This window comes from Bombina bombina, chromosome 2 (genome assembly GCF_027579735.1).
Source record: "Bombina bombina isolate aBomBom1 chromosome 2, aBomBom1.pri, whole genome shotgun sequence".
In the NCBI taxonomy this organism is placed as follows: Eukaryota; Metazoa; Chordata; class Amphibia; order Anura; family Bombinatoridae; genus Bombina; species Bombina bombina.
In genome coordinates, this window is record NC_069500.1 from 703,452,984 (window position 1) to 703,478,249 (window position 25,266).

Consider the following 25,266-nt stretch of genomic DNA (forward strand, 5'->3'; position numbering starts at 1 on the left):
TTCAATTCTGGCCCAAAAAGGGTCTTACCTTTGAAAGGGATATTAAGCAATTTTGTCTTGGAAGATACATCCGCCGACCAAGACTTTAGCCAGCGCGCTCTGTGCGCCACAATTGCAAACCCTGAATTTTTCGCCGCTAATCTCGCTAACTGCAAAGCGGGGTCTAAAATAAAGGAATTAGCTAACTTAAGTGCGTGAATTCTGTCCATGACCTCCTCATATGGAGTCTCCCTACTGAGCGACTTTTCCAGTTCCTCGAACCAGAACCACGCCGCTGTAGTGACAGAAATAATGCACGAAATAGGTTGAAGGAGGTAACCTTGCTGTACAAAAATCTTTTTAAGCAAACCCTCCAATTTTTTATCCATAGGATCTTTGAAAGCACAATTGTCCTCAATGGGAATGGTCGTGCGTTTGGCTAGTGTAGAAACCGCCCCCTCGACCTTAGGGACTGTTTGCCATGTGTCCTTCCTGGGGTCGACCATAGGGAACAATTTCTTAAATATAGGAGGAGGGACAAAAGGTATGCCTGGCTTCTCCCACTCCTTATTCACTATGTCCACCACCCTTTTAGGTATCGGAAAGGCATCAGGGTGCACCGGGACCTCTAGGAACTTGTCCATCTTGCACAATTTTTCTGGGATGACCAGATTGTCACAATCATCCAGAGTAGATAGCACCTCCTTAAGTAATGCGCGGATATGCTCTAATTTTAATTTAAATGTCACAACATCAGGTTCTGCCTGCTGAGAAATTCTTCCTGTATCAGAAATTTCTCCATCTGACAAAACCTCCCTCACTGCCACTTCAGACTGGTGTGAGGGCATGACAGAAAAATTATCATCAGCGCCCTCCTGCTCTACCGTGTTTAAAACTGAGCAATCACGCTTTCTCTGAAATTCTGGCATTTTGGATAAAATATTAGCTATGGAGTTATCCATTACTGCCGTCAATTGTTGCATAGTAACAAGCATTGGCGCGCTAGAAGTACTAGGGGTCGCCTGCGCGGGCATAACTGGTATAGACACAGAAGGAGAGGATGTAGAACTATCCCTACTTCCTTCATCTGAGGAATCATCCTGGGCAACCTTACTATTTGTGACAGTACTGTCCTTACTGTGTTTGGATGCCATGGCACAATTATCACATATATTTGAAGGGGGAACCACATTGGCTTCCATACATACAGAACATGATCTATCTGAAGGTACAGACATGTTAAACAGGCTTAAACTGGTTAATAAAGCACAAAAACCATTTTAAAACAAAACCGTTACTGTCTCTTTAAATGTTAAACAGGGCACACTTTATTACTGAATATGTGAAAAACTATGAAGGAATTATCCAATCTTTACCAAATTTTCACCACAGTGTCTTAATGTATTGCACCCCAATTTTCAAGCTGTTAACCCTTAAAATGTGGAAACCGGAGCCGTTTGCAATTTTAACCCCACTACAGTCCCAGCCACAGCCTTTGTTGCGACTTCACCAATCCCAGGTGGGTATACGATACCAATTCAAGCCTTCTAGGAACGTTTTCAGTGGATACCAGACCCTCACACATGCAGATGCATGCACTGCACTCAAAAGAAACTGCGCAATAATGGCGCGAAAATGAGGCTCTGCCTACTACAGTGAAAGGCCCTTCCTGACGGGGAAGGTGTCTTAACTAGTGCCTGGCGATAAAAACGTTCCCCAAACAATAAGTGTGAAAACTACTTCAAACTTTAAAAAAACAACTTAAATAAACAATCGATTTAGCCCTTAAGAGTGTCCACCAGTTAATAGCCCATACTAAGCCCTTTATTCTTTCTGAGTCTAAGAAAATGGCTTACCGATCCCCATGAGGGAAAATGACAGCCTTCCAGCATTACACAGTCTTGTTAGAAAAATGGCTAGTCATACCTTGAGCAGAAAAGTCTGCAAACTGTTCCCCCCAACTGAAGTTCTCTCAGCTCAACAGTCCTGCGTGGTAACAGCAACTGATTTTAGTTACTGCTGCTAAAATCATACTCCTCTTTTAAACAGAACTCTTCATCTCTTTCTGAGTAAATAGTACATACCAGTACTATTTCAAAATAACAAACTCTTGATAGAAGAAATAAAAAACTACAACTAACACCACAAACTCCTCACCATCCCCGTGGAGATGCTACTTGTTCAGAGCGGCAAGGAGAATGACTGGGGGGGGGGGGGAGCTATATGGACAGCTCTTGCTGTGTGCTCTCCTTGCCATTCCCTGTAGGGGAGGAGAATATCCCACAAGTAAGGATGAAACCGTGGACCGGACACACCAATGTTGGTGAAAAGCTCAAAACTAGCTTAGCACCCAGGTGGGAAATGGCTTAGCAGCCAAAGGGTTAAAAGGGGGAAAAAAACACCAAATTTTTCTTTCATTATTTAGACAGAGAATATAATTTAGAAAATCTTTCCCGTTTATTTCTTTGATCAAATTTGTTTCATTTTCTTGGAATCTTTTGTTGAAAGAGCATCAATGGACTACTGGGAGTTAGCTGCTAATTGGTGGCTGCACATATATGCCTCTTGTTATGGTCTTATTAATGTGTTGTGCAAAGGTAAAAAAAAAAAGGTATGGCTTTCAACAAAGGATACCAAGTAAAAAAAGCAGAAAATAGAAGTTAATTGGAAAGTTATTTAAAATTGCATGCTCTATCTGAATGATAGTTTAATTTTGACTTTACTGTCCCTTTAAGTAATGCATGATATTTGTTTTTATTTAAAGGGACAGTCTACTCAAATTGTTTTATTGTTTAAAATATAGATATTGCCTTTATTACCCATTCCCCAGTTTTGCATAACCAACATTGTTATATTAATACACTTTTTACCTTTGTAATTACGTTGTATCCAAGACTTTTCCGACAGCCCTCTGATCACATTACTTTTTATTTATTATCTATTGACTTGCATTGTTATCCAATAAGTGCAGTGTCTGCCACAACCCCCGGGCATAAACAACATGTTATCTATAAGGCTCACATGAACTAGCAGTCCCCCATTGTGAAAAGCAAATAAAAAAGCATGTGATAAGAGGCTTTCTTTAGTGGCTTAGAAACAGGCAGAAATCTAAAGGTTTAAAGCTTATAAAGTATATTAATATAACTATGTAGGTTGTACAAAGCTGAGGAATGGGTAGTAAAGATGTTATCTATGTTTTTAAACATTAACAACTCTGGTGTAGACTGTTCCTTTAAAATGTTCCTATCTGGTGTTTAAGTGGGAAAAAATTGTTTGAATCTGGTGTGTGTGTGTAAAAAAAAAAAAAAAAAAAAAAAAAAAAAAGGCAGGTTGTTAACCCTGAAGTAAATAAACCATATTGAAACATTTTTCTTTGACAGTAATCAAATTTATTTTTTGAACAAAAACTGAAAAGACAATGATTTTAAATAAACATTTAACATTCTAGACATTTTTCTCTCTGCATCTACTTTAAATTAACACAGTATTTGGAATTCAAATATTCTGCTTTTGATGCCCTCTTGAATGCTGAATCTTTTAATAAGAAAAATAAAAAAATAAAAAAAGTTTCAGCTGTGCGCTTCAGGGAAGCTTTACTATTCCTTAATAAGCAGATGTTTGAGAAGTGCAAAACGTCATTAGACATAAACAGAAAATAAAACAAAATTGAAGTTTGTCCATCCATTCTCATCCTGTCATTACACTGTGTAACACATGGCATCAACCAAACTTCTTTTAACATGTACAAAACACACAAAAAACACATAAGTAACAAAAACTCTGGAGCATCTTATGAACAGCTAATGTGGGTCACAACTAGACTGGCTTGCAATGTGCTATTTCCTCAGGTTTTCCCCGATTCACATAAAGAATGCGAACATGCAACAAAAGCCTACCCCACCCATGCAGAACATAAATGCCCATCCAACAAACATAATGATATCATAAGGCAAAATATTAAGCTGGCTAGAGTGATTTTGGCCCAGAGATATTTTTTTGTGGAGTGTTACAATTTAGGCAATTACATAAAATGGCTCAGTAAAGGGAGATAACTGCCCAGTTAACATTATTTAGAGGGAATTATTGCTATTCTGCAGAAGATAAAGGTTCTCTGGTGAGTGCTATGATTAGATAAATAATTCTAGTTAGCATGGCTACATTGATAACACTAGCCAGTATGAGAATGCTGGGAGTGGGAAGGTAAAAAAAAAATCCTCATAATATATACAGATTTAATTAGTACAGGCTTATGCATTTTCTGTTCACTTCTTTAGTGTGCAAGTACATAACCAAAATGTCCAGTTCACCACAAACTCTAGAGAATCTAGACAGTCAGGTTACAATTCAATGGAAAAAAATACAAACAAATACAGAAGCAGGAAACATATACAGCATGCATTTACAACTTGCGTAATAATTCTTGTAAAAAAAATAACAATCAAAATAAATACAAATAATGCTGTGTAAAGCATACAATCCAACAGTAGACTTTGTTTGACAGCTAATAAATTAAAGACTGTATGCAGCTCTAATATCTGGTAGATAAATGCTGACTTATTTGTATATATTTAAATATATATATATTTACAATATTTACTGTGATTTTCATTTTGAATAGATATTACACGCATTAAAAAGTATACACCATCAAATGCATGTTACAAAATTACTTTCTTATACAATTTTATGTGCAATAAGAAAATACTTTGTGAAATGGTGCTTAAACCGTATTCAATCTGACATATAAAGTGGAGGAGTAATAAAAGATAATAGTAATAAGCGCAAATCAAACTGAAGCAAATCTGCCTCAGCAGAAAAATGGTGAGAAGGGCTAAGGCCGATTTCAGCACAAAGATTAGCAAGGGTCCCACAGAGGATCAGTCAACTAAGGTCTCAGTAGCCTGGTCATAAAATGGGAACCATCAAACTGAGTCTACTTTTGGTTCATTGCAGTAACAGCTAGGAAGAAAACCCATTGTATAGAACACACACCCTAATAAATCCCTCTCTCGTCAGTTGGACCTACAAATCCTTGTGTTGCTGATCCCTCGGGCAGACAAGAGAGCAAGTTCTTTTTTTTATACAAGTCAACATACAACAAGTCATCGTCTACTATTATCTTATTTACTCTGCAGCACTTTTACGAGGTAGCTAAACAACAACTAAGAAACAAATAATGTTTTGTTCTTTGCTGTACAAAAAAAAAAAAACAACTTTTAAAACGGGAACTTTTCATTATTTTTTTTTCTTTAAAATTTGCTTGGAGGTGCAGGCCAAAAAACAAATGCCATAAAATTAGTGATCAGCTTATTAAAAAAAAAAAAAAAGTGTCAGCCTTCTATAAATTGAAATGATTCTTAACCCTTTTTACAACTCAATTCAGATTGGGCAGGAAACAGTTGTGGAGATTTGCTTCCTATATCATTAACTGCAGAGCACCTATAAAATGACTACAGTTTATCTTGCTTTTTAATTTACACAAAACGATGCTGTCCCCATATGGCCCAAATTACAAACGTGTCTTCACAGATGCAAGTGCCATGCAAAATAAATTAAAGGTCAGATAACAAAACATACATACATGTAATAAAACTATTCAAAAGGTAGTTTTCTTTTTTTCTTTAAAAGCATAGTATAAACATAATTTATAATAATACTTTTTTTTTCTCTTTTCTTATATACAGTCACAGATCTATGGTTATACATCTAGGATTTCTTCTGCAGTGCCTCCACACCGTAATCTAAACCGCCCCGTCCGCCAGCTAATAGTTGGGTCCCATAAAGCAGAAAGGAAGATGTAGATTGTCATGGATTCTCTGATAAACCAAGCAACAGCATAGTCCAGTTTTGAAAAAGATGGTGCACCCCCCTACAAGGAAAAAAAATGTGTGTAAATACCTAGTAGTAGTATAAAATTCAAACCTATTGTAACTTTTTAACTTACTGGGGTTTCCTATGCAAATTAATCTGCATGATTTACAGGATGGTGCTACCCATTTTATCAAATTAACAATCAATTTGTTTTTTGAGTAAATTATATTTAAATATATTACGTAATATATTATGTATTAAGAACCACTATCTAAGATTTCAATAAAAGTGCCCCATATATTTGGGGAATTTTTGTTTGTTTTCTTGCCCGTCTGTTTAGGCAGACAGTTAAAATTACACACTTAGTTCTGAATCTTTTGAACATTTTTTTTTATTTTATCCAGTACTAAATAAAGATGGTAAAAAGTAATGAATGTTTCAGTTGGATACATTTGCTGCCTACTAACTGAAAGTTCCTAAATGACTTTATGCCTGAATATTTAAGCATCAATTTACCTGAACACCTCTCAGCTGAATGTAGTCAAATATGAACCATGCTAAGCAGTGACACATGAAGAACACCATGATGTCCCATCTGAAGATATAGTGGGCTGCCCAACCAATGATTAAGCTGGCAACAAAACATTCGGAAATGGGCTCACACACAATTGTAGCTGGCAGCATGTTAATTCTTAGTTTGGCCCACCTGAAAAAGATAAGAAATTAAATATATATCCATTAGCAACCAACAAGGATTTCAACAACTTCTTTATAGGAGACTACAAACAAGGGAAGGACCTTCATAACTTTCCCCACCACCACCACCACCATAAAGTCAAACATTTACTGTTATCTATTTTATTACAAAATGTACACAACATGCCAGAACAAGGAAGTTCCAAAGGATGAACTGCATGTTCTGTAGGATAATAGAGAATTTTATTGGACTACAGAAAACTATATTTCTGTTTACAAAAAGCAGTAAAAAGCAGATTTTTTCTAACAAATGTTGAAGATTCCTTTAGTTTCCCTGTCTCTGGTACCATGTGGCAACTATCAGCCTATCAGATTTATATATGCATATACTGACTGATTTTTCTGCACATGCTCAGCATGGCTGGTGTCTTAAAGGGACAGTCTAGTATAAATTAAACTCATTCAGATAGGACTTTTAATTTTAATTAACTTTCCAATTTACTTTTATCATCAAATTAGCTTTTTTCTCTTGGTATTCTTAGCTTAAACTAAACCTAGGTAGGCTCATGTGCTAATTTCTAAGCCTTTGAGGGCTGCCTCTTATCACATGCTTTTTAAATCTCTTTTCAACACAAAGAGACAGAAAGTACACGTGGGCCATATAGATAACACTGTGTTCAGACACAGGGGGTTATTTAAGATTTAGCGCAAAACAATGCTAAATTTAAGACAATAGATGATAAACAGTCACAGTCATGTGATCAGGGGGCTGGAAGAAGGTTCCTAGATACAAGGTAATCACAAAGGTAAAAAGTACATTAATATGACTGTGTTGGTTATGCAAAACTGTGGAATGGGTAATAAAGGGATTATCTATCTTTTAAAACAATAACAATTCTATGGTAGACTGTCCCTTTAATTTGAAAATTACAGCTTACTGCAAAGTTTTTGTGGATTAAAGTGAAGGTAAACTTTGATGAATGAAAGCCCATTTTTTTAAATACTATTAAAAACAGGGGCACTTTCATTCATCAAAGTTTAGAAAGCAGCCGTTTTGATTAAAAACTAACCTTTGTGTTTTTGACAGCCAGAGCAGCTTCCCCCACCCGGAGATCCTCTCTTCACACGTCATCAATAACTAATCCGGCTTCCTCCAATCACGGCATGGCCTCAGGCAATGACTACCCTGGGGGGAAAGCCATGATTTGAGGAAGCTGGATTAGTCATTGATGACGTGTGAAGAGAGGATCTCCGGGTGGGGGAAGCTGCACTGGCTGTCAAAAACACAAAGGTAAGTTTTTAATCAAAATGGCTGCTTTCTAAACTTTGATGAATGAAAGTGCCCCTGATTTTAATAGTATTTTTAAAAAACGTGCTTTCATTCATCAAAGTTTACCTTCACTTTAATGTCCGCTCCAGACCAGCAATGCACTGCTGGGTCCCTGCTTAACACATTGAGTGAGCCAGTGGCAAGAGGCAAATGTGCATAGCAACCAATCACCCGCTAGTTCCCAGGAGTCCATTGCTTCTCACTTGCTTACCTAGGTATACTTCTCAGCAAAGGATATCAAAAGAACTAACAAAATTTAATAATATAAGTAAATTGAAAAGTCTCTTAAAATTGCATGTCCCTTAAAGTTGTACAGGAGTATACAGACATATAGCTTATCCATTGTTCCCTTTGTGGGTCAGTTTGAATATTTATTTTTTTGCCTGTAAAATTACCTCCATGTTATCTTTGCAGGCGGATAGGTTCACAACTAGTGAACCTGTCTGGCTGCACTTGCCATGTTGCATCACACGGCGAAAGTTTACATTGCACAAGAGGATTTTGTTCCGGCGCAACCAATTACACCAGAGCAGGGAATATCAATCCCCCCGAACGAGCGTCAGGATGATTGATCTCGTCACCTCAGAGGTGGCGGAGAGGAAAAAACATAATTTATGTAAGAACTTACCTGATAAATTCATTTCTTTCATATTAGCAAGAGTCCATGAGCTAGTGACGTATGGGATATACATTCCTACCAGGAGGGGCAAAGTTTCCCAAACCTCAAAATGCCTACAAATACACCCCTCACCACACCCACAAATCAGTTTAACGAATAGCCAAGAAGTGGGGTGATAAGAAAAAAGTGCGAAGCATAAATATAAGGAATTGGAATAATTGTGCTTTATACAAAAAAAAATCATAACCACCACAAAAAAGGGTGGGCCTCATGGACTCTTGCTAATATGAAAGAAATGAATTTATCAGGTAAGTTCTTACATAAATTATGTTTTCTTTCATGTAATTAGCAAGAGTCCATGAGCTAGTGACGTATGGGATAATGACTACCCAAGATGTGGATCTTCCACGCAAGAGTCACTAGAGAGGGAGGGATAAAATAAAGACAGCCAATTCCGCTGAAAAAAATCCACACCCAAAAAATAAAGTTTAAATCTTATAAAGAAAAAAACTGAAAATATAAGCAGAACATTCAAACTGAAACAGCTGCCTGAAGTACTTTTCTACCAAAAACAGCTTCAGAAGAAGAAAACACATCAAAATGGTAGAATTTAGTAAAAGTATGCAAAGAAGACTAAGTTGCTGCTTTGCAAATCTTATCAACCGAAGCTTCATTCCTAAACGCCCAGGAAGTAGAAACTGACCTAGTAGAATGAGCTGTAATCCTTTGAGGCGGAGTTTTACCCGACTCGACATAAGCATGATGAATTAAAGATTTCAACCAAGATGCCAAAGAAATGGCAGAGGCCTTCTGACCTTTCCTAGAACCGGAAAAGATAACAAATAGACTAGAAGTCTTTCTGAAATTCTTAGTAGCTTCAACATAATATTTCAAAGCTCTAACTACATCCAAAGAATGCAATGATTTCTCCTTAGAATTCTTAGGATTAGGACATAATGAAGGAACCACAATTTCTCTACTAATGTTGTTAGAATTCACAACCTTAGGTAAAAATTTAAATGAAGTTCGCAACACCACCTTATCCTGGTGAAAAATCAGAAAAGGAGACTCACAAGAAAGAGCAGATAATTCAGAAACTCTTCTAGCAGAAGAGATGGCCAAAAGGAACAAAACTTTCCAAGAAAGTAATTTAATGTCCAATGAATGCATAGGTTCAAACGGAGGAGCTTGAAGAGCCCCCAGAACCAAATTCAAACTCCAAGGAGGAGAAATTGACTTAATGACAGGTTTTATACGAACCAAAGCTTGTACAAAACAATGAATATCAGGAAGATTAGCAATCTTTCTGTGAAAAAGAACAGAAAGAGCAGAGATTTGTCCTTTCAAGAAACTTGCAGACAAACCTTTATCCAAACCATCCTAAAGAAACTGTAAAATTCTCGGAATTCTAAAAGAATGCCAGGAAAAATGATGAGAAAGACACCAAGAAATATAAGTCTTCCAGACTCTATAATATATCTCCCTAGATACGGATTTACGAGCCTGTAACATAGTATTAATCACAGAGTCAGAGAAACCTCTTTGACTAAGAATCAAGCGTTCAATCTCCATACCTTTAAATTTAAGGATTTGAGATCCTGATGGAAAAAAGGACCTTGCGACAGAAGGTCTGGTCTTAACGGAAGAGTCCATGGTTGGCAAGAGGCCATCCGGACAAGATCCGCATACCAAAACCTGTGAGGCCATGCTGGAGCTACCAGCAGAACAAACGAGCATTCCTTCAGAATCTTGGAGATTACTCTTGGAAGAAGAACTAGAGGCGGAAAGATATAGGCAGGATGATACTTCCAAGGAAGTGACAATGCATCCACTGCTTCCGCTTGAGGATCCCTGGATCTGGACAGATACCTGGGAAGTTTCTTGTTTAGATGAGAAGCCATCAGATCTATTTCTGGAAGTCCCCACATTTGAACAATCTGAAGAAATACCTCTGGGTGAAGAGACCATTCGCCCGGATGCAACGTTTGGCGACTGAGATAATCCGCTTCCCAATTGTCTATACCTGGGATATGAACCGCAGAAACTAGACAGGAGCTGGATTCCGCCCATACCAGAATTCGAGATACTTCTTTCATAGCCAGAGGACTGTGAGTCCCTCCTTGATGATTGATGTATGCCACAGTTGTGACATTGTCTGTCTGAAAACAAATGAACGATTCTCTCTTTAGAAGAGGCCATGACTGAAGAGCTCTGAAAATTGCATGGAGTTCCAAAATATTGATCGGTAATCTCACCTCCTGAGATTCCCAAACCCCTTGTGCTGTCAGAGACCCCCACACAGCTCCCCAACCTGTAAGACTTGCATCTGTTGAAATTACAGTCCAGGTCGGAAGAACAAAAGAAGCCCCCTGAACTAAACGATGGTGATCTGTCCACCACGTCAGAGAGTGTCGTACAATCGGTTTTAAAGATATTAATTGAGATATCTTTGTGTAATCCCTGCACCACTGGTTCAGCATACAGAGCCGAAGAGGTCGCATGTGAAAATGAGCAAAGGGGATCGCGTTCGATGCAGCAGTCATAAGACCTAGAATTTCCATGCATAAGGCTACCGAAGGGAATGATTGTGACTGAAGGTTTCGACAAGCCGATATCAATTTTAGACGTCTCTTGTCTGTCAAAGACAGAATCATGGACACTGAATCTATCTGGAAACCTAAAAAGGTTACCCTTGTCTGAGGAATCAATGAACTTTTTGGTAAATTGATCCTCCAACCATGATCTTGAAGAAACAACACAAGTCGATTCGTATGAGATTCTGCTAAATGTGAAGACTGAGCAAGTACCAAGATATCGTCCAAATAAGGAAATACCACAATACCCTGTTCTCTGATTACAGACAGAAGGGCACCGAGAACCTTTGTAAAAATTCTTGGAGCTGTTGCTAGGCCAAACGGTAGAGCCACAAACTGGTAATGCTTGTCTAGGAAAGAGAATCTCAGAAACTGATAGTGATCTAGATGAATCGGAATATGCAGATATGCATCCTGTAAATCTATTGTAGACATATAATGCCCTTGATGAACAAAAGGCAGGATAGTCCTTACAGTTACCATTTTGAATGTTGGTATCCTTACATAACGATTCAATATTTTTAGATCCAGAACTGGTCTGAAGGAATTCTCCTTCTTTGGTACAATGAAGAGATTTGAATAAAACCCCAGCCCCTGTTCCAGAACTGGAACTGGCATAATTACTCCAGCCAACTCTAGATCTGAAACACAATTCAGAAATGCTTGAGCCTTCGCTGGGTTTACTGGGACACGGGAAAGAAAAAAATCTCTTTGCAGGAGGCCTTATCTTGAAGCCAATTCTGTACCCTTCTGAAACAATGTTCTGAATCCAAAGATTGTGAACGGAATTGATCCAAATTTCTTTGAAAAAACGTAATCTGCCCCCTACCAGCTGAGCTGGAATGAGGGCCGCACCTTCATGTGGACTTAGGAGCTGGCTTTGGTTTTCTAAAAGGCTTGGATTTATTCCAGACTGGAGATGGTTTGCAAACTGATACCGCTCCTGAGGATGAAGGATCAGGCTTTTGTTACTTGTTGTGACGAAAGGAACGAAAACGATTATTAGACCTAAATTTACCTTTAGATTTTTTATCCTGTGGTAAAAAAGTTCATTTCCCTCCAGTAACAGTTGAGATAATAGAATCCAACTGAGAACCAAATAATTTATTACCCTGGAAAGAAAGGGAAAGCAGTGTAGACTTAGAAGACATATCAGCATTCCAAGTTTTAAGCCATAAAGCTCTTCTACCTAAAATAGCTAGAGACATATACCTGACATCAACTCTAATGATATCAAAAATGGCATCACAAATAAAATTATTAGCATGTTGAAGAAGATTAATAATGCTATGAGAATTATGATCTGTTACTTGTTGCGCTAAAGCTTCTAACCAAAAAGTTGAAGCTGCAGCAACATCCGCTAAAGATATAGCAGGTCTAAGAAGATTACCTGAACACAAGTAAGCTTTTCTTAGAAAGGATTCAATTTTCCTATCTAAAGGATCCTTAAAGGAAGTACCATCTGCCGTAGGAATAGTAGTACGCTTAGCAAGAGTAGAGACAGCCCCATCAACCTTAGGGATTTTGTCCCAAAACTCTAATCTGTCAGATGGCACAGGATATAATTGCTTAAAACGTTTAGAAGGAGTAAATGAATTACCCAAATTATTCCATTCCCTGGAAATTACTTCAGAAATAGCATCAGGGACAGGAAAAACTTCTGGAATAACTACAGGAGATTTAAAAACCTTATCTAAACGTTTAGATTTAGTATCAAGAGGACTAGAATCCTCTATTTTTAACGCAATTAGGACTTCTTTAAGTAAAGAACGAATAAATTCCATTTTAAATAAATATGAAGATTTATCAGCATCAACCTCTGAGACAGAATCCTCTGAACCAGAAGAACCATTATCAGAATCAGAATGATGATGTTCATTTAAAAATTCATCTGAAAAATGAGACGTTTTAAAAGACTTTTTACGTTTACTAGAAGGAGGAATAACAGACATAGCCTTCTTAATGGATTTAGAAACAAAATCTCTTATGTTATCAGGAACACTCTGAGCATTAGATGTTGACGGAACAGCAACAGGTAATGTAACAGTACTAAAGGAAATATTATCTGCATTAACAAGTTTGTCATGACAATCAGTACAAACAACAGCTGGAGGAACAGATACCATAAGTTTACAGCAGATACACTTAGCTTTGGTAGATCCAGCACCAGGCAGCGATTTTCCAGAAGTATCTTCTGACTCAGTGTTAACGTGGGACATCTTGCAATATGTAATAGAAAAAACAACATATAAAGCAAAATGATCAAATTCCTTAAATGACAGTTTCAGGAATGGGAAAAAATGCCAGTGAACAAGCTTCTAGCAACCAGAAGCAATAAATAATGAGACTTAAATAATGTGGAGACAATAGTGACGCCCATATTTTTTTAGCGCCAAAAAAGACGCCCACATTATTTGGCGCCTAAATGCTTTTGGCGTCAAAAATGAGGCCACATCCGGAACGCCGACACTTTTGGCGCAAAAAAACGTAAAAAATGACGCAACGCCGGAAACAGAAAAAATTTTTGCGCCAAAAAAGTCCGCGTCAAGAATGACGCAATAAAATGAAGCATTTTCAGCCCCCGCGAGCCGAACTGCCCACAGGGAAAAAAGTCAAATTTTAAGGTAAGAAAAAATTGATTTATTCATATGCATTATCCCAAATATGAAACAGACTGTCTGAAATAAGGAACGTTGAACATCCTGAGTCAAGGCAAATAAATGTTTGAATACATATATTTAGAACTTTATAAAAAAGTGCCCAACCATAGCTTAGAGTGTCACAGAAAATAAGACTTACTTACAAAAGGACACTCATCTACAAGTTGTAGAAAGCCAAACCAGTACTGAAACGAAAATCAGTAGAGGTAATGGTATATATAAGAGTATATCGTCGATCTGAAAAGGGAGGTAAGAGATGAATCTCTACGACCGATAACAGAGAACCTATGAAATAGACCCCGTAGAAGGAGATCATTGAATTCAAATAGGCAATACTCTCCTCACATCCCTCTGACATTCACTGCACGCTGAGAAGAAAACCGGGCTCCAACCTGCTGCGGAGCGCATATCAACGTAGAATCTAGCACAAACTTACTTCACCACCTCCATAGGAGGCAAAGTTTGTAAAACTGATTTGTGGGTGTGGTGAGGGGTGTATTTGTAGGCATTTTGAGGTTTGGGAAACTTTGCCCCTCCTGGTAGGAATGTATATCCCATACGTCACTAGCTCATGGACTCTTGCTAATTACATGAAAGAAAGTGGTTTCTGCTTCTTAAATATGTTGCAGTAGGCTCAATTATGCAAACCTGAGCGCTCCACATAGCTGGAAATGCTACAAATGTAGCTAATAAAATTTAGCTTTATGTATCTACTTGTTTAGAGTGTACTCTGCTGTGTTTCTGCGAATAAAAGGGTTCTTGGGTTCTTTGTTTTAAAGGGACAGTTCCATTCATTAGTATTTTAAAAAAAAAACAGAATTTATGTTTACCTGATAAATTTCTTTCTCCAACGGTGTGTCCGGTCCACGGCGTCATCCTTACTTGTGGGATATTCTCTTCCCCAACAGGAAATGGCAAAGAGCCCAGCAAAGCTGGTCACATGATCCCTCCCAGGCTCCGCCTACCCCAGTCATTCGACCGACGTTAAGGAGGAATAATAGCATAGGAGAAACCATATGGTACCGTGGTGACTGTAGTTAAAGAAAATAAATTATCAGACCTGATTAAAAAACCAGGGCGGGCCGTGGACCGGACACACCGTTGGAGAAAGAAATTTATCAGGTAAACATAAATTCTGTTTTCTCCAACATAGGTGTGTCCGGTCCACGGCGTCATCCTTACTTGTGGGAACCAATACCAAAGCTTTAGGACACGGATGAAGGGAGGGAGCAAATCAGGTCACCTAAATGGAAGGCACCACGGCTTGCAAAACCTTTCTCCCAAAAATAGCCTCAGAAGAAGCAAAAGTATCAAACTTGTAAAATTTGGTAAAAGTGTGCAGTGAAGACCAAGTCGCTGCCCTACATATCTGATCAACAGAAGCCTCGTTCTTGAAGGCCCATGTGGAAGCCACAGCCCTAGTGGAATGAGCTGTGATTCTTTCGGGAGGCTGCCGTCCGGCAGTCTCGTAAGCCAATCTGATGATGCTTTTAATCCAAAAAGAGAGAGAGGTAGAAGTTGCTTTTTGACCTCTCCTTTTACCTGAATAAACAACAAACAAGGAAGATGTTTGTCTAAAATCCTTTGTAGCATCTAAATAGAATTTTAGAGCGCGAACAACATCCAAATTGTGCAACAAGCGTTCCTTCTTTGAAACTGGTTTCGGACACAGAGAAGGTACGATAATCTCCTGGTTAATGTTTTTGTTAGAAACAACTTTTGGAAGAAAACCAGGTTTAGTACGTAAAACCACCTTATCTGCATGGAACACCAGATAAGGAGAAGAACACTGCAGAGCAGATAATTCTGAAACTCTTCTAGCAGAAGAAATTGCAATTGCGAAAAAACATGAAGGAATTGTTCAAAATTCACCAAACTTTCACCACAGTGTCTTAAAGCCTTGAAAATATTGCACACCAATTTTGGAAGCTTTAACCCTTAAAATAACGGAACCGGAGCCGTTTTAAGCTTTAACCCCTTTACAGTCCCTGGTATCTGCTTTGCTGAGACCCAACCAAACCCAAAGGGGAATACGATACCAAATGACGCCTTCAGAAGTCTTTTATAAGTATCAGAGCTCCTCTCACATGCGACTGCATGCCATGCCTCTCAAAAACAAGTGCGCAACACCGGCGCGAAAATGAGACTCTGCCTATGCTTTGGGAAAGCCCCTAAAGAATAAGGTGTCTAAAACAGTGCCTGCCGATATTATTATATCAAAATACCCAGAATAAATGATTCCTCAAGGCTAAATAAGTGTTAATATCAATCGATTTAGCCCAAAAAAGGTCTACAGTCTAAATAAGCCCTTGTGAAGCCCTTATTTACAATCGTAATAAACATGGCTTACCGGATCCCATAGGGAAAATGACAGCTTCCAGCATTACATCGTCTTGTTAGAATGTGTCATACCTCAAGCAGCAAAGGACTGCAAACTGTTCCCCCAACTGAAGTTAATTGCTCTCAACAGTCCTGTGTGGAACAGCCATGGATTTTAGTTACGGTTGCTAAAATCATTTTCCTCATACAAACAGAATTCTTCATCTCTTTTCTGTTTCTGAGTAAATAGTACGTACCAGCACTATTTGAAAATAACAAACTCTTGATTGAATAATGAAAAACTACAGTTAAACACTAAAAAACTCTAAGCCATCTCCGTGGAGATGTTGCCTGTACAACGGCAAAGAGAATGACTGGGGTAGGCGGAGCCTGGGAGGGATCATGTGACCAGCTTTGCTGGGCTCTTTGCCATTTCCTGTTGGGGAAGAGAATATCCCACAAGTAAGGATGACGCCGTGGACCGGACACACCTATGTTGGAGAAATGGGCTTTCATTCATCAAAGTTTACATTCACTTTAATTGTTCCCAATGATCCATTTTACCTCCTGGAATTTATTAATTTGCCTTTTAAAACCACCACTTGTACTGAAAATATGAATACTTTTGTATTCTCTAAAGAATCATGTAAACAAGAATCAGTAGCAGTCCAATGTGGGATTGGAATGACTGACACTGAAATGTTAATTTTGAATTGCTCTCTCCCCCCCCCAGTACCCTCCTTTGTGTATAGACAAACAGATAAGATAAGGAGGCACATGTACTAAGAAATAGATAAGTTTGTCTGCACTGCGCCTTCAACGGAAAAAGATATTTCACATACAGAAATAAGACAAGTTTCAGATATATTTGTTTATACTGGTATAACAAATTATTGGAATCACATTAAGGGAAAATCCGTTTTACAGTGCAATGTCCCTTAAACTAGGTGCTAGAGTATATTCTTTTTTTGCATTTTCAAGATCTTTTACCATAGCCTGACAGACCCATTTACTTTTCTTGATACACAGCAATGGTTAAACTTAGCGCGATAACAAGCTTGTAACAAACTGTATGCAGATAAAGTGTAAGGTCTCAAGAACTAATGTCAGTACTGGCTAAGGAAATTTACCACCATCTCAAAGTAATTTCCTGTTTAAGTTAATAAAAAAAAATTTTGAGTATATATTTATTTATTTTTTTAAATAGCACATTTTCTTTTTATAGTACTGGAATTCCATTACTGTTTTTAATTTTTGAACATCTATTTTTATTTAATTGTTAGGCAAACGTAACTTGCATAAAAAGTTTACATTTATTTTAACGTGGAGCAATACAATGTATCATTGCTAGTTTTAATATCATATATAAAATTTACCTGATCATCCGGGACTGGAACTGTGATATAGAATAAGAACCAGAGTTCTGCATCGCAACTTGTGTAGCCATGGAAAACTTCCAACCTCTAAAAGGAAGTAAAAAGGTTTCAAACTGTTGCTGTTCATATAAAGTGTATATTATAAACAAAGCTAAACCTATTACAAAACACACCCAAATAGGCAAGAAGAATTGTGTTAAATGGGTCTTTTATCATTTACATTATGGGTTACAACATTTTCTGCATTAATGGACCACAATTAAGTATATGTACCAATAGGGACACAGTTCAGATAAAAGATTTAAAAACAAAAACAGAATTATAATTTTAAAAAAAGACAGAGTCAAAACCCACTGGAGCAGTCAAACATACACAAGGCTCCTTTCATCTCTAGTGAACTGAACTAATAGAAAGAAACAAAAAATGCATGATGCTAGTTCCCAAATTAATGCGATGTTAATTCTACATAGTTTTGGACCACAACAACATACTGTTAAAAAAACAATCCTACTTGAATGTTTAAGCCAAGGCTTGTAAATTTATTTCATATTAAGCTAAAACACGGCCAGCCACAGACTTGTAATGTAGTTAATATCCGTAGAATTAATAACATACATAACTAGACGTAACAATAAGCCTATGACCTATTGCTCACTGGGATATGTCTCCCCTGATCTAAGCATCGTGTACAATGTAAATAAGGTTAAGCTAATACAGTGATTATCAACCGCGGTCCTCAAGTACCCCCGACAGGCTAGGTTTTTCCATATAGCCGAACTAGAGCACAGGTAAAATAATCAGCCGATGGGTGACAGCCGGTTAGGAACCATGGTTACTGATTAGCTGATTATTTCACCTGTGCTCTAGTTCAGCTATAATGAAAACCTGGCCTGATGGGGGTACTAGAGGATGGTAGGTAAAACCTGTAAGAACACTACATATGAAGTATTCTATTACAGCATCTTTTATCATAGATCAAACAGTATACAAGATAAAGAGAGTGAGAAAAACAACACACAGACTTACCGATCAGCTATTGCCTTGGCCATAAAATAGTCTTCAGCTATGTACTGAGCAAAGGCAATAAGTCCACCTGCCTGATCCAGCACCTCTTTTCTCATCAAACAAGACATTCCTGTTACACACTTGAAGCCTGTGACATTTGCAGATATATATGACCTTGGATGAGAAGTCCCAAAATAAACCTATAATAGATAATATAAAAGATGATTAATATATCCTTTTGAAATCCCCATAACATTGAAGATTTTGGATTTATATTTCGTTATCAAGGACAAGACATAATAATAAGAGAGAGACAACAAGCATTGATTAATGTAGTGCAAATGCTAATTTTCTACTTTAGCTGTGATAGCCAGCAAAGCACCATGTCAAGTTAGTACATATCGCCTGGTCAAGTGCTTTTTACTAATGTTCCTTTGCCAGGCTCGCTGCCACTGCCTAACCAAGACAAAGCATGGCCCAGAGGAACAGAAATAGATACACACCTGTTCTAATGTAGCAGCAAACCCCTGTCTGTCTGATACGTAGGGAAGTCCATGAACCAAGCCAACTTTCTCTGTCATCTGATTGGCCATGTCTGTGAGTGTGTCTGGTTTCACTGTTAAAAAAAGCAGAAGTAATTAAGGGGGTTTCTGGAGTACAACAAAAGTATTACTTGTGCATACAGAGATACTTATTAATGTATACAGCATATGCCTGTATTGGGTGAGAGAAATTGGTACTAAAATGTTGATTTTTCAATTGCTCTCTAAGTATTGGTCTTTTGTGTATACAGACAGCAATAATATAACAAGTTTTATATATAAAAAAAAAATAATAAGGAGGTATGCTGCCCCTGCAAGCACAGCCCATTTGAATCAGTTGTGGTTTCAATGACAGAATACAGCTACACAAAAATAAACTTAAAGGAGCAATTTCCCCATACAATGTATACCCTGCAGCTGGTATAAGTCATCATTAGAAACAAAATGAATGGAAAACCAACTTTACAGTACACATTAAAATATAGAAAGCGTTCCCTGTGATAACCGTTTTATTTTCTATTTTAGATATACAATTTGCAGTGACAGAAACTAGTATGAAATATCACAAAGTAATTTGTTATCCAATAACTTCAGTGCATGAAAACTAAATATAGCATGTAGTCTATGATTACTTGCTTATGGTACATAGAAGTCAAGCAGAAAACTAAATATTGAAACACTTTTTAAAATTATGAATACAATTAACAGTATTCAAGTCAGTTTCCTGGGCTTAAAGGGTCATTATAGTGTTAAATGTTAACACTAGCAAAGCAGTAAATGATGTGTTTAACCATGCAAAGGTGTTAAAGGGATATGAAACACAAATTTTTTCTTTCATGATTCAGTTAGAGTATGCAATTTTAAGCAATTTTCTAATTTACACAGATTATCAAATTTACTTTTTTTCTCTTGGTATGCTTTTTTGAATGAGCAGCAATGCACTACTGGTTGCTGACTGAACACATGGGTGAGCCAATGAAAAATCGATTATATACACACACACACATAATATAAATTAGATCAGCGGCAGTGGGACTTTAAGCATGTGTTTAATCCCATTGCGGGGGTTAAAACACATAGCATTACAGTGGCGCTAGTATTACAATTACACATTCTCGAATGGATTAAACACTATAATGGCCCTTTAAGTTACATAGACACGCCTTACTAGTCACATGAATTTTCTTTCAAAACTGCTGATAACTGAGTCACTGAGAAGCAGGCCTAGAAACCAGCAGTACTCCTACTTTGTAAATATTTTCTTACAATTCTCTGAAGACTGTTTTGGCCATATAACTATGCCCGCACTTGGTCTGATAAATGAACTTCTGACTAATTCCAATTGGACAATCTTAGCCCTGGTGTGCATTCACAGTTGTCTTTCTCAGAAAGGTGTGGTGACAATTTATTTGTCGTTTTACTTGTTCATAGTATTTACATTTGTTAGAGAAATGACTTGGTTATGAAATACACCTGAAAGCAATAACCTACACAAATCCACTGTACATGAGACCGACTACACTGCTCTCTGCATTATTTTCTGCAGATTCTCTCACTTGTTATCAGGATACAGCAGTAAAAAATGCTGTCAAATCTATCTGGAGTTGTAGAGAAAACATGGAGGAACAGCAAACAAAAATAACAGGGGCAAGACTGCAATATTAGATGGCATTCTAATAAGGGATGGTGATGAAACTAATATTAAAGATTCTGGTAATTACAGGCACAATAAACACCTTGAGGTTTTAATATATAAATGTGTGGTAAAATAATTCTGTGATACATATTTCATTATTTATTTTGCTCCTTTTTATGTAATTTGGTTCTGGTTTTTTTTTTCTATTTCTCAGAACTAAAACTCACACTTCAGACTTCTCAAGGTGAACCCCACTATATATATCTAATTGGCTTTTGCAGATAACTGCATAACAATTCTGTTTATACTTCAAAATGACTGTGGCTAGCCTTGTTGTATGCAGAATGTGAAGCCCAGATTGGCTCCTCCAAATGTTACAAGTGATAGAATGTGTTTGGTTACTGAAAAGTTGTTTTAAAAATGTTTAGACTTAAATGATATGTCAATTTATAGCAAGACAACCGACATTTCTTGTCATTACTGGGTGCTTACTGTCTCTTTAGAAGTCCCTATTTTTTCACTAGGCCTGTGCCTCGACCAGGAGGATTTGCCTTTATTAATTTTATTACAAATCAATGATCCCTCCCTCCACGTGCACAATTTTTTAAACCTTGAAGAAAGAATAAAAGAAGTACCAGGCATATTCCATTCCTTAGAAATCATATCAGAAATAGCATCAGGAACTGGAAAAACCTCTGGAATAACTACAGGAGGTTTATAAACAGAATTTAAATGTTTGCTAGTTTTAATATCAAGAGGACTAGTTTCCTCCAAATCCAATGTAATTAACACTTCTTTTAAAAAAGAAGAAATATACTCTATTTTAAATAAATAAGTAGATTTGTCAGTGTCAATATCTGAGGCAGGATCTTCTGAACCAGATAGATCCTCATCAGAAGGATAATTCAGTACGTTGTCGGTCATTTGAAATTTCATCAACTTTATGAGAAGTTTTAAAAGACCTTTTACGTTTATTAGAAGGCGGGATGGCAGACAAAGCCTTCTGAATAGAATCAGCAATAAATTATTTTAAATTCACAGGTATATCTTGTACATTAGATGTTGAAGGAACAGCAACAGGTAATGTACTATTACTGATGGACACATTATCTGCATGTAAAAGTTTATCATAACAACTATTACAAACCACAGCTAGAGATATAACCTCAACAAGTTTACAAGAAATGCACTTAGCTTTGGTAGAACTGTTATCAGGCAGCAGGGTTCCAACAGTGATTTCTGAGACAGGATCAGATTGAGACATCTTGCAAATGTAAGAGAAAAAAACAACATATAAAGCAAAATTATCAACAGCACAGCCCTCTGAAAGGAAAAAAGGCAAGAGGCATATAGGAATGGGGTTTTAAATAATGAAAATATTTGGTGCCAAGTATGACGCACAACACAAACCGAAAAAAAAAAAATTGCACTAACATCCGGAAATGACACACTTGTGTCATTGAAGACATAACCTTGTGAAAGGACTCAGCGTCAACTAAGACGCCGGAAGTGACAAATTTGCGTAATCGAACGTAACTTTGCGCCAAAAAATCTTGCGCCAAAAATTACGCAATAAACTTTAGCATTTTGCGCCCTCGTGAGCCTAATTCTGCTCGCGAATTTGAAAATGACAGTCAATTGAAAAAAAACTATACCCCAGGTAAGAAATACATTTTCCTAAAAAAATGCATTTCCCAGATATGAAACTGATAGTCTGCAAAAGGAAATATACTGAAAACCTGAATCATGGCAAATATAAGTACAATACATATATTTAGAACTTAATATAAATACATAAAGTGCCAAACCATAGCTGAGAGTGTCTTAAGTAATGAAAACATACATACCAAAAGACACCCATCCACATATAGCAGATAGCCAAACCAGTACTGAAACGGTTATCAGTAGAGGTAATGGAATATGAGAGTATATCGTCGATCTGAAAAGGGAGGCAGGAGATGAATCTCTACGACTGATAATAGAGAACCTATGAAATAGATCTCCCGTGAGGAAAACCATTGCATTCAATAGGTGATACTACCGTCACATCCCTCTGACATTCACTGTACTCAGAGGAATCAGGCTTCAAAATGCTGAGAAGCACATATCAACGTACAAATCTTAGCACAAAACTTACTTCACCACCTCCATAGGAGGCAAAGTTTGTAATACTGAATTGTGGGTGTGGTGAGGGGTGTAATTTAAAGGGATTTTGAGGTTTGGGAAACTTTGCCCCTCCTGGTAGGATTGTATATCCCATACATCACTAGCTCATGGACTCTTTCCAATTACATAAAAGAAATGATTAGCATGTTGAAGCAAGCGAACAATGCTAGACAAATCAGGATCCATTTCCTGTTGCGCTAAACTTTCCAACCAAAACATTGATGCAGCTGCAACATCAGCCATAGAAATGGCAGGCCTGAGAAGATAGCTAGAATATAAATAAGCTTTCCTTAGATAAGATTCAAGTTTCCTATCTAAAGGGTCCTTAAAAGAAGTACCATCTTTCATAGGAATAGTAGAACGTTTAACAAGAATAGACATAGCCCCATCAACTTTGGGGATCTTTTCCCAAATCTTCAATCTAACTGCTGGCAAAGGATACAATTTTTTAAACTTTGAAGAAGGGATAAAAGAAGTACCAGGCCTATCCCATTTCTTAGAAATCGTATCAGAAATAGCATCAGGAACTGGAATAACCTCTGGAATAACCACAGGAGGTTTATAAACAGAATTTAAACATTTACTAGTTTTAATATCAAGAGGACTAGTTTCCTCAATATCCAATGTAATCAACACTTCTTTTAACAAAGAACGAATATACCCCATTTTAAATAAATAAGTAGATTTGTCAGTGTCAATATCTGAGGAAGGATCTTCTGAATCAGATAGATCTTCATCAGAGGAGGATAATTCAGTATGTTGTCCGTCATTTGAAATTTCATCAACTTTATGAGAAGTTTTAAAAGACCTTTTACGTTCATTAGAAGGCGGGATAGCAGACAAAGCCTTCTGAATCGCATCAGCAATAAAATCTTTTATATTCACAGGTATATCATGTACATTAGATGTTGAAGGAACAACAGGCATTGTACTATTACTGATGGATACATTATTTGCATGTAAAAGCTTATGACAACTATTACATACCACAGCTGGAGATATAATCTCCACAAATGTACAACAGATACACTTAGTTTTTGTAGAATTTATCAGGCAGCAGGGTTCCAACAGTGGTTTCTGAGACAGGATCAGATTGAGACATCTTGCAAATTTAAAAGAAAAAAAACCAACATATAAAGCAAAATTATTAATTTCCTTATATGGCAGTTTCAGGAATGGGAAAAAATGCAAACAGCATAGCCCTCTGACATAGAAAAAGGCAAGAGGCATATAGGAATGGGGTTTAAAATAATAAAATTATTTGGCGCCAAGTATGATGCACAACGCAAAATGACATTTTTTTGACGCCAACATCTCAAAATAACAGTCGCGTCATTGCAGACGCAACCTTGTGCAAGGAAACCCGGCGTCAACTAAGATGCCGGAAATGACAAATTTGCGTCATCGAACGTACTTTCGCACCAAAAAAATGCTCGAGCCAAGAATGATGCAATAAACATCGTCATTTTGCAACCTCGCAAGCCTAATTTTGCCAGCAAAAATAAAATGAGAAAGCAGTCAATTTGAAAAAAAGACTAAACCACAGGTAAAAAAATATTTCCCAAAATATGTTTTTTCCCCCAAATATGAAACTGGTAGTCTGCAAAAGGAAATATACATAAACCTGACTCATGGCAAATATAAGTACAATACATATATTTAGAACTTTATATTAATACATAAAGTGCCAAACCATAGCTGAGAGTGTCTTAAGTAATGAAAACATACTTACTGAAAGACACCCATCCACATATAGCAGATAGCCAAACCAGTACTGAAACGGTTATCAGTAGAGGTAATGGAATATGACAGTATATCGTAGATCTGAAAAGGGAGATAGGAGATGAATCTCTACGACCAATAACAGAGAACCTATGAAAAAGATGTTCCGCAAGGAAAACCATAAAATTCAATAGGTGATACTCCCTTCACATTCCTCTGACATTCACTGTACTCTGAGAGGAATCGGGCTTCAAAATACTGAGAAGCGCATATCAACGTAGAAATCAAGCACAAACTTACTTCACCACCAACATAGGAGGCAAGGTTTGTAAAAACTGAATTGTGGGTGTGGTGAGGGGTGTATTTATAGGCATTTTGAGGTTTGGGAAACTTTGCCCCTCCTGGTAGGAATGTATATCCCATACGTCACTAGCTTATGGACTCTTGCCAATTACATGAAAGAAATTAAAAACACTACTGCTTTCCATGTATAATAGACAGGCATTTTGTTCTATTTAACCTGTAGCTGCAAGTGTCTGTATGTTCTGAAGCAGCAACAGAGGAAAGTATTTTACTAAATAAATAGTTTAAACCTTAAAGGGACACTAAACCCAATTTTTTTTGCTTCATTCTTTAGATATCCTTTGTTGAAGAAATAGCAATGCACATGGGTCAGCCAATCACGAGGCATCTATGTGCAGCCACTAATCACCAGCTACTGAGCTTATCTATATATGCTTTTCAGCAAATGATATAACGAGAATGAAGCAAATTAGATACTTGAAGTAAATTAGAAAGTTGTTTGAAAATG

At 37.2% G+C, this 25,266-nt stretch overlaps 1 protein-coding gene across 1 annotated transcript in view; it reads right to left on the bottom strand.

Annotated features, from left to right (window-relative positions):
- Positions 1–3,345: 3,345 nt before the first annotated feature.
- UGCG (UDP-glucose ceramide glucosyltransferase) overlaps positions 3,346–25,266 on the bottom strand; it is a 100,925-nt gene continuing 79,004 nt past the window's right edge. Inside the window, exons 5-9 of the mRNA XM_053702686.1 lie at positions 18,893–19,005; positions 18,411–18,589; positions 17,385–17,471; positions 6,307–6,496; positions 3,346–5,848 (exon numbers count right to left, since the gene is read on the bottom strand). Of these exons, the coding sequence (XP_053558661.1) occupies positions 5,678–5,848; positions 6,307–6,496; positions 17,385–17,471; positions 18,411–18,589; positions 18,893–19,005 (740 nt within the window). The 3' untranslated portion in view covers positions 3,346–5,677. The remainder of the gene's footprint in view (positions 5,849–6,306; positions 6,497–17,384; positions 17,472–18,410; positions 18,590–18,892; positions 19,006–25,266) is intronic.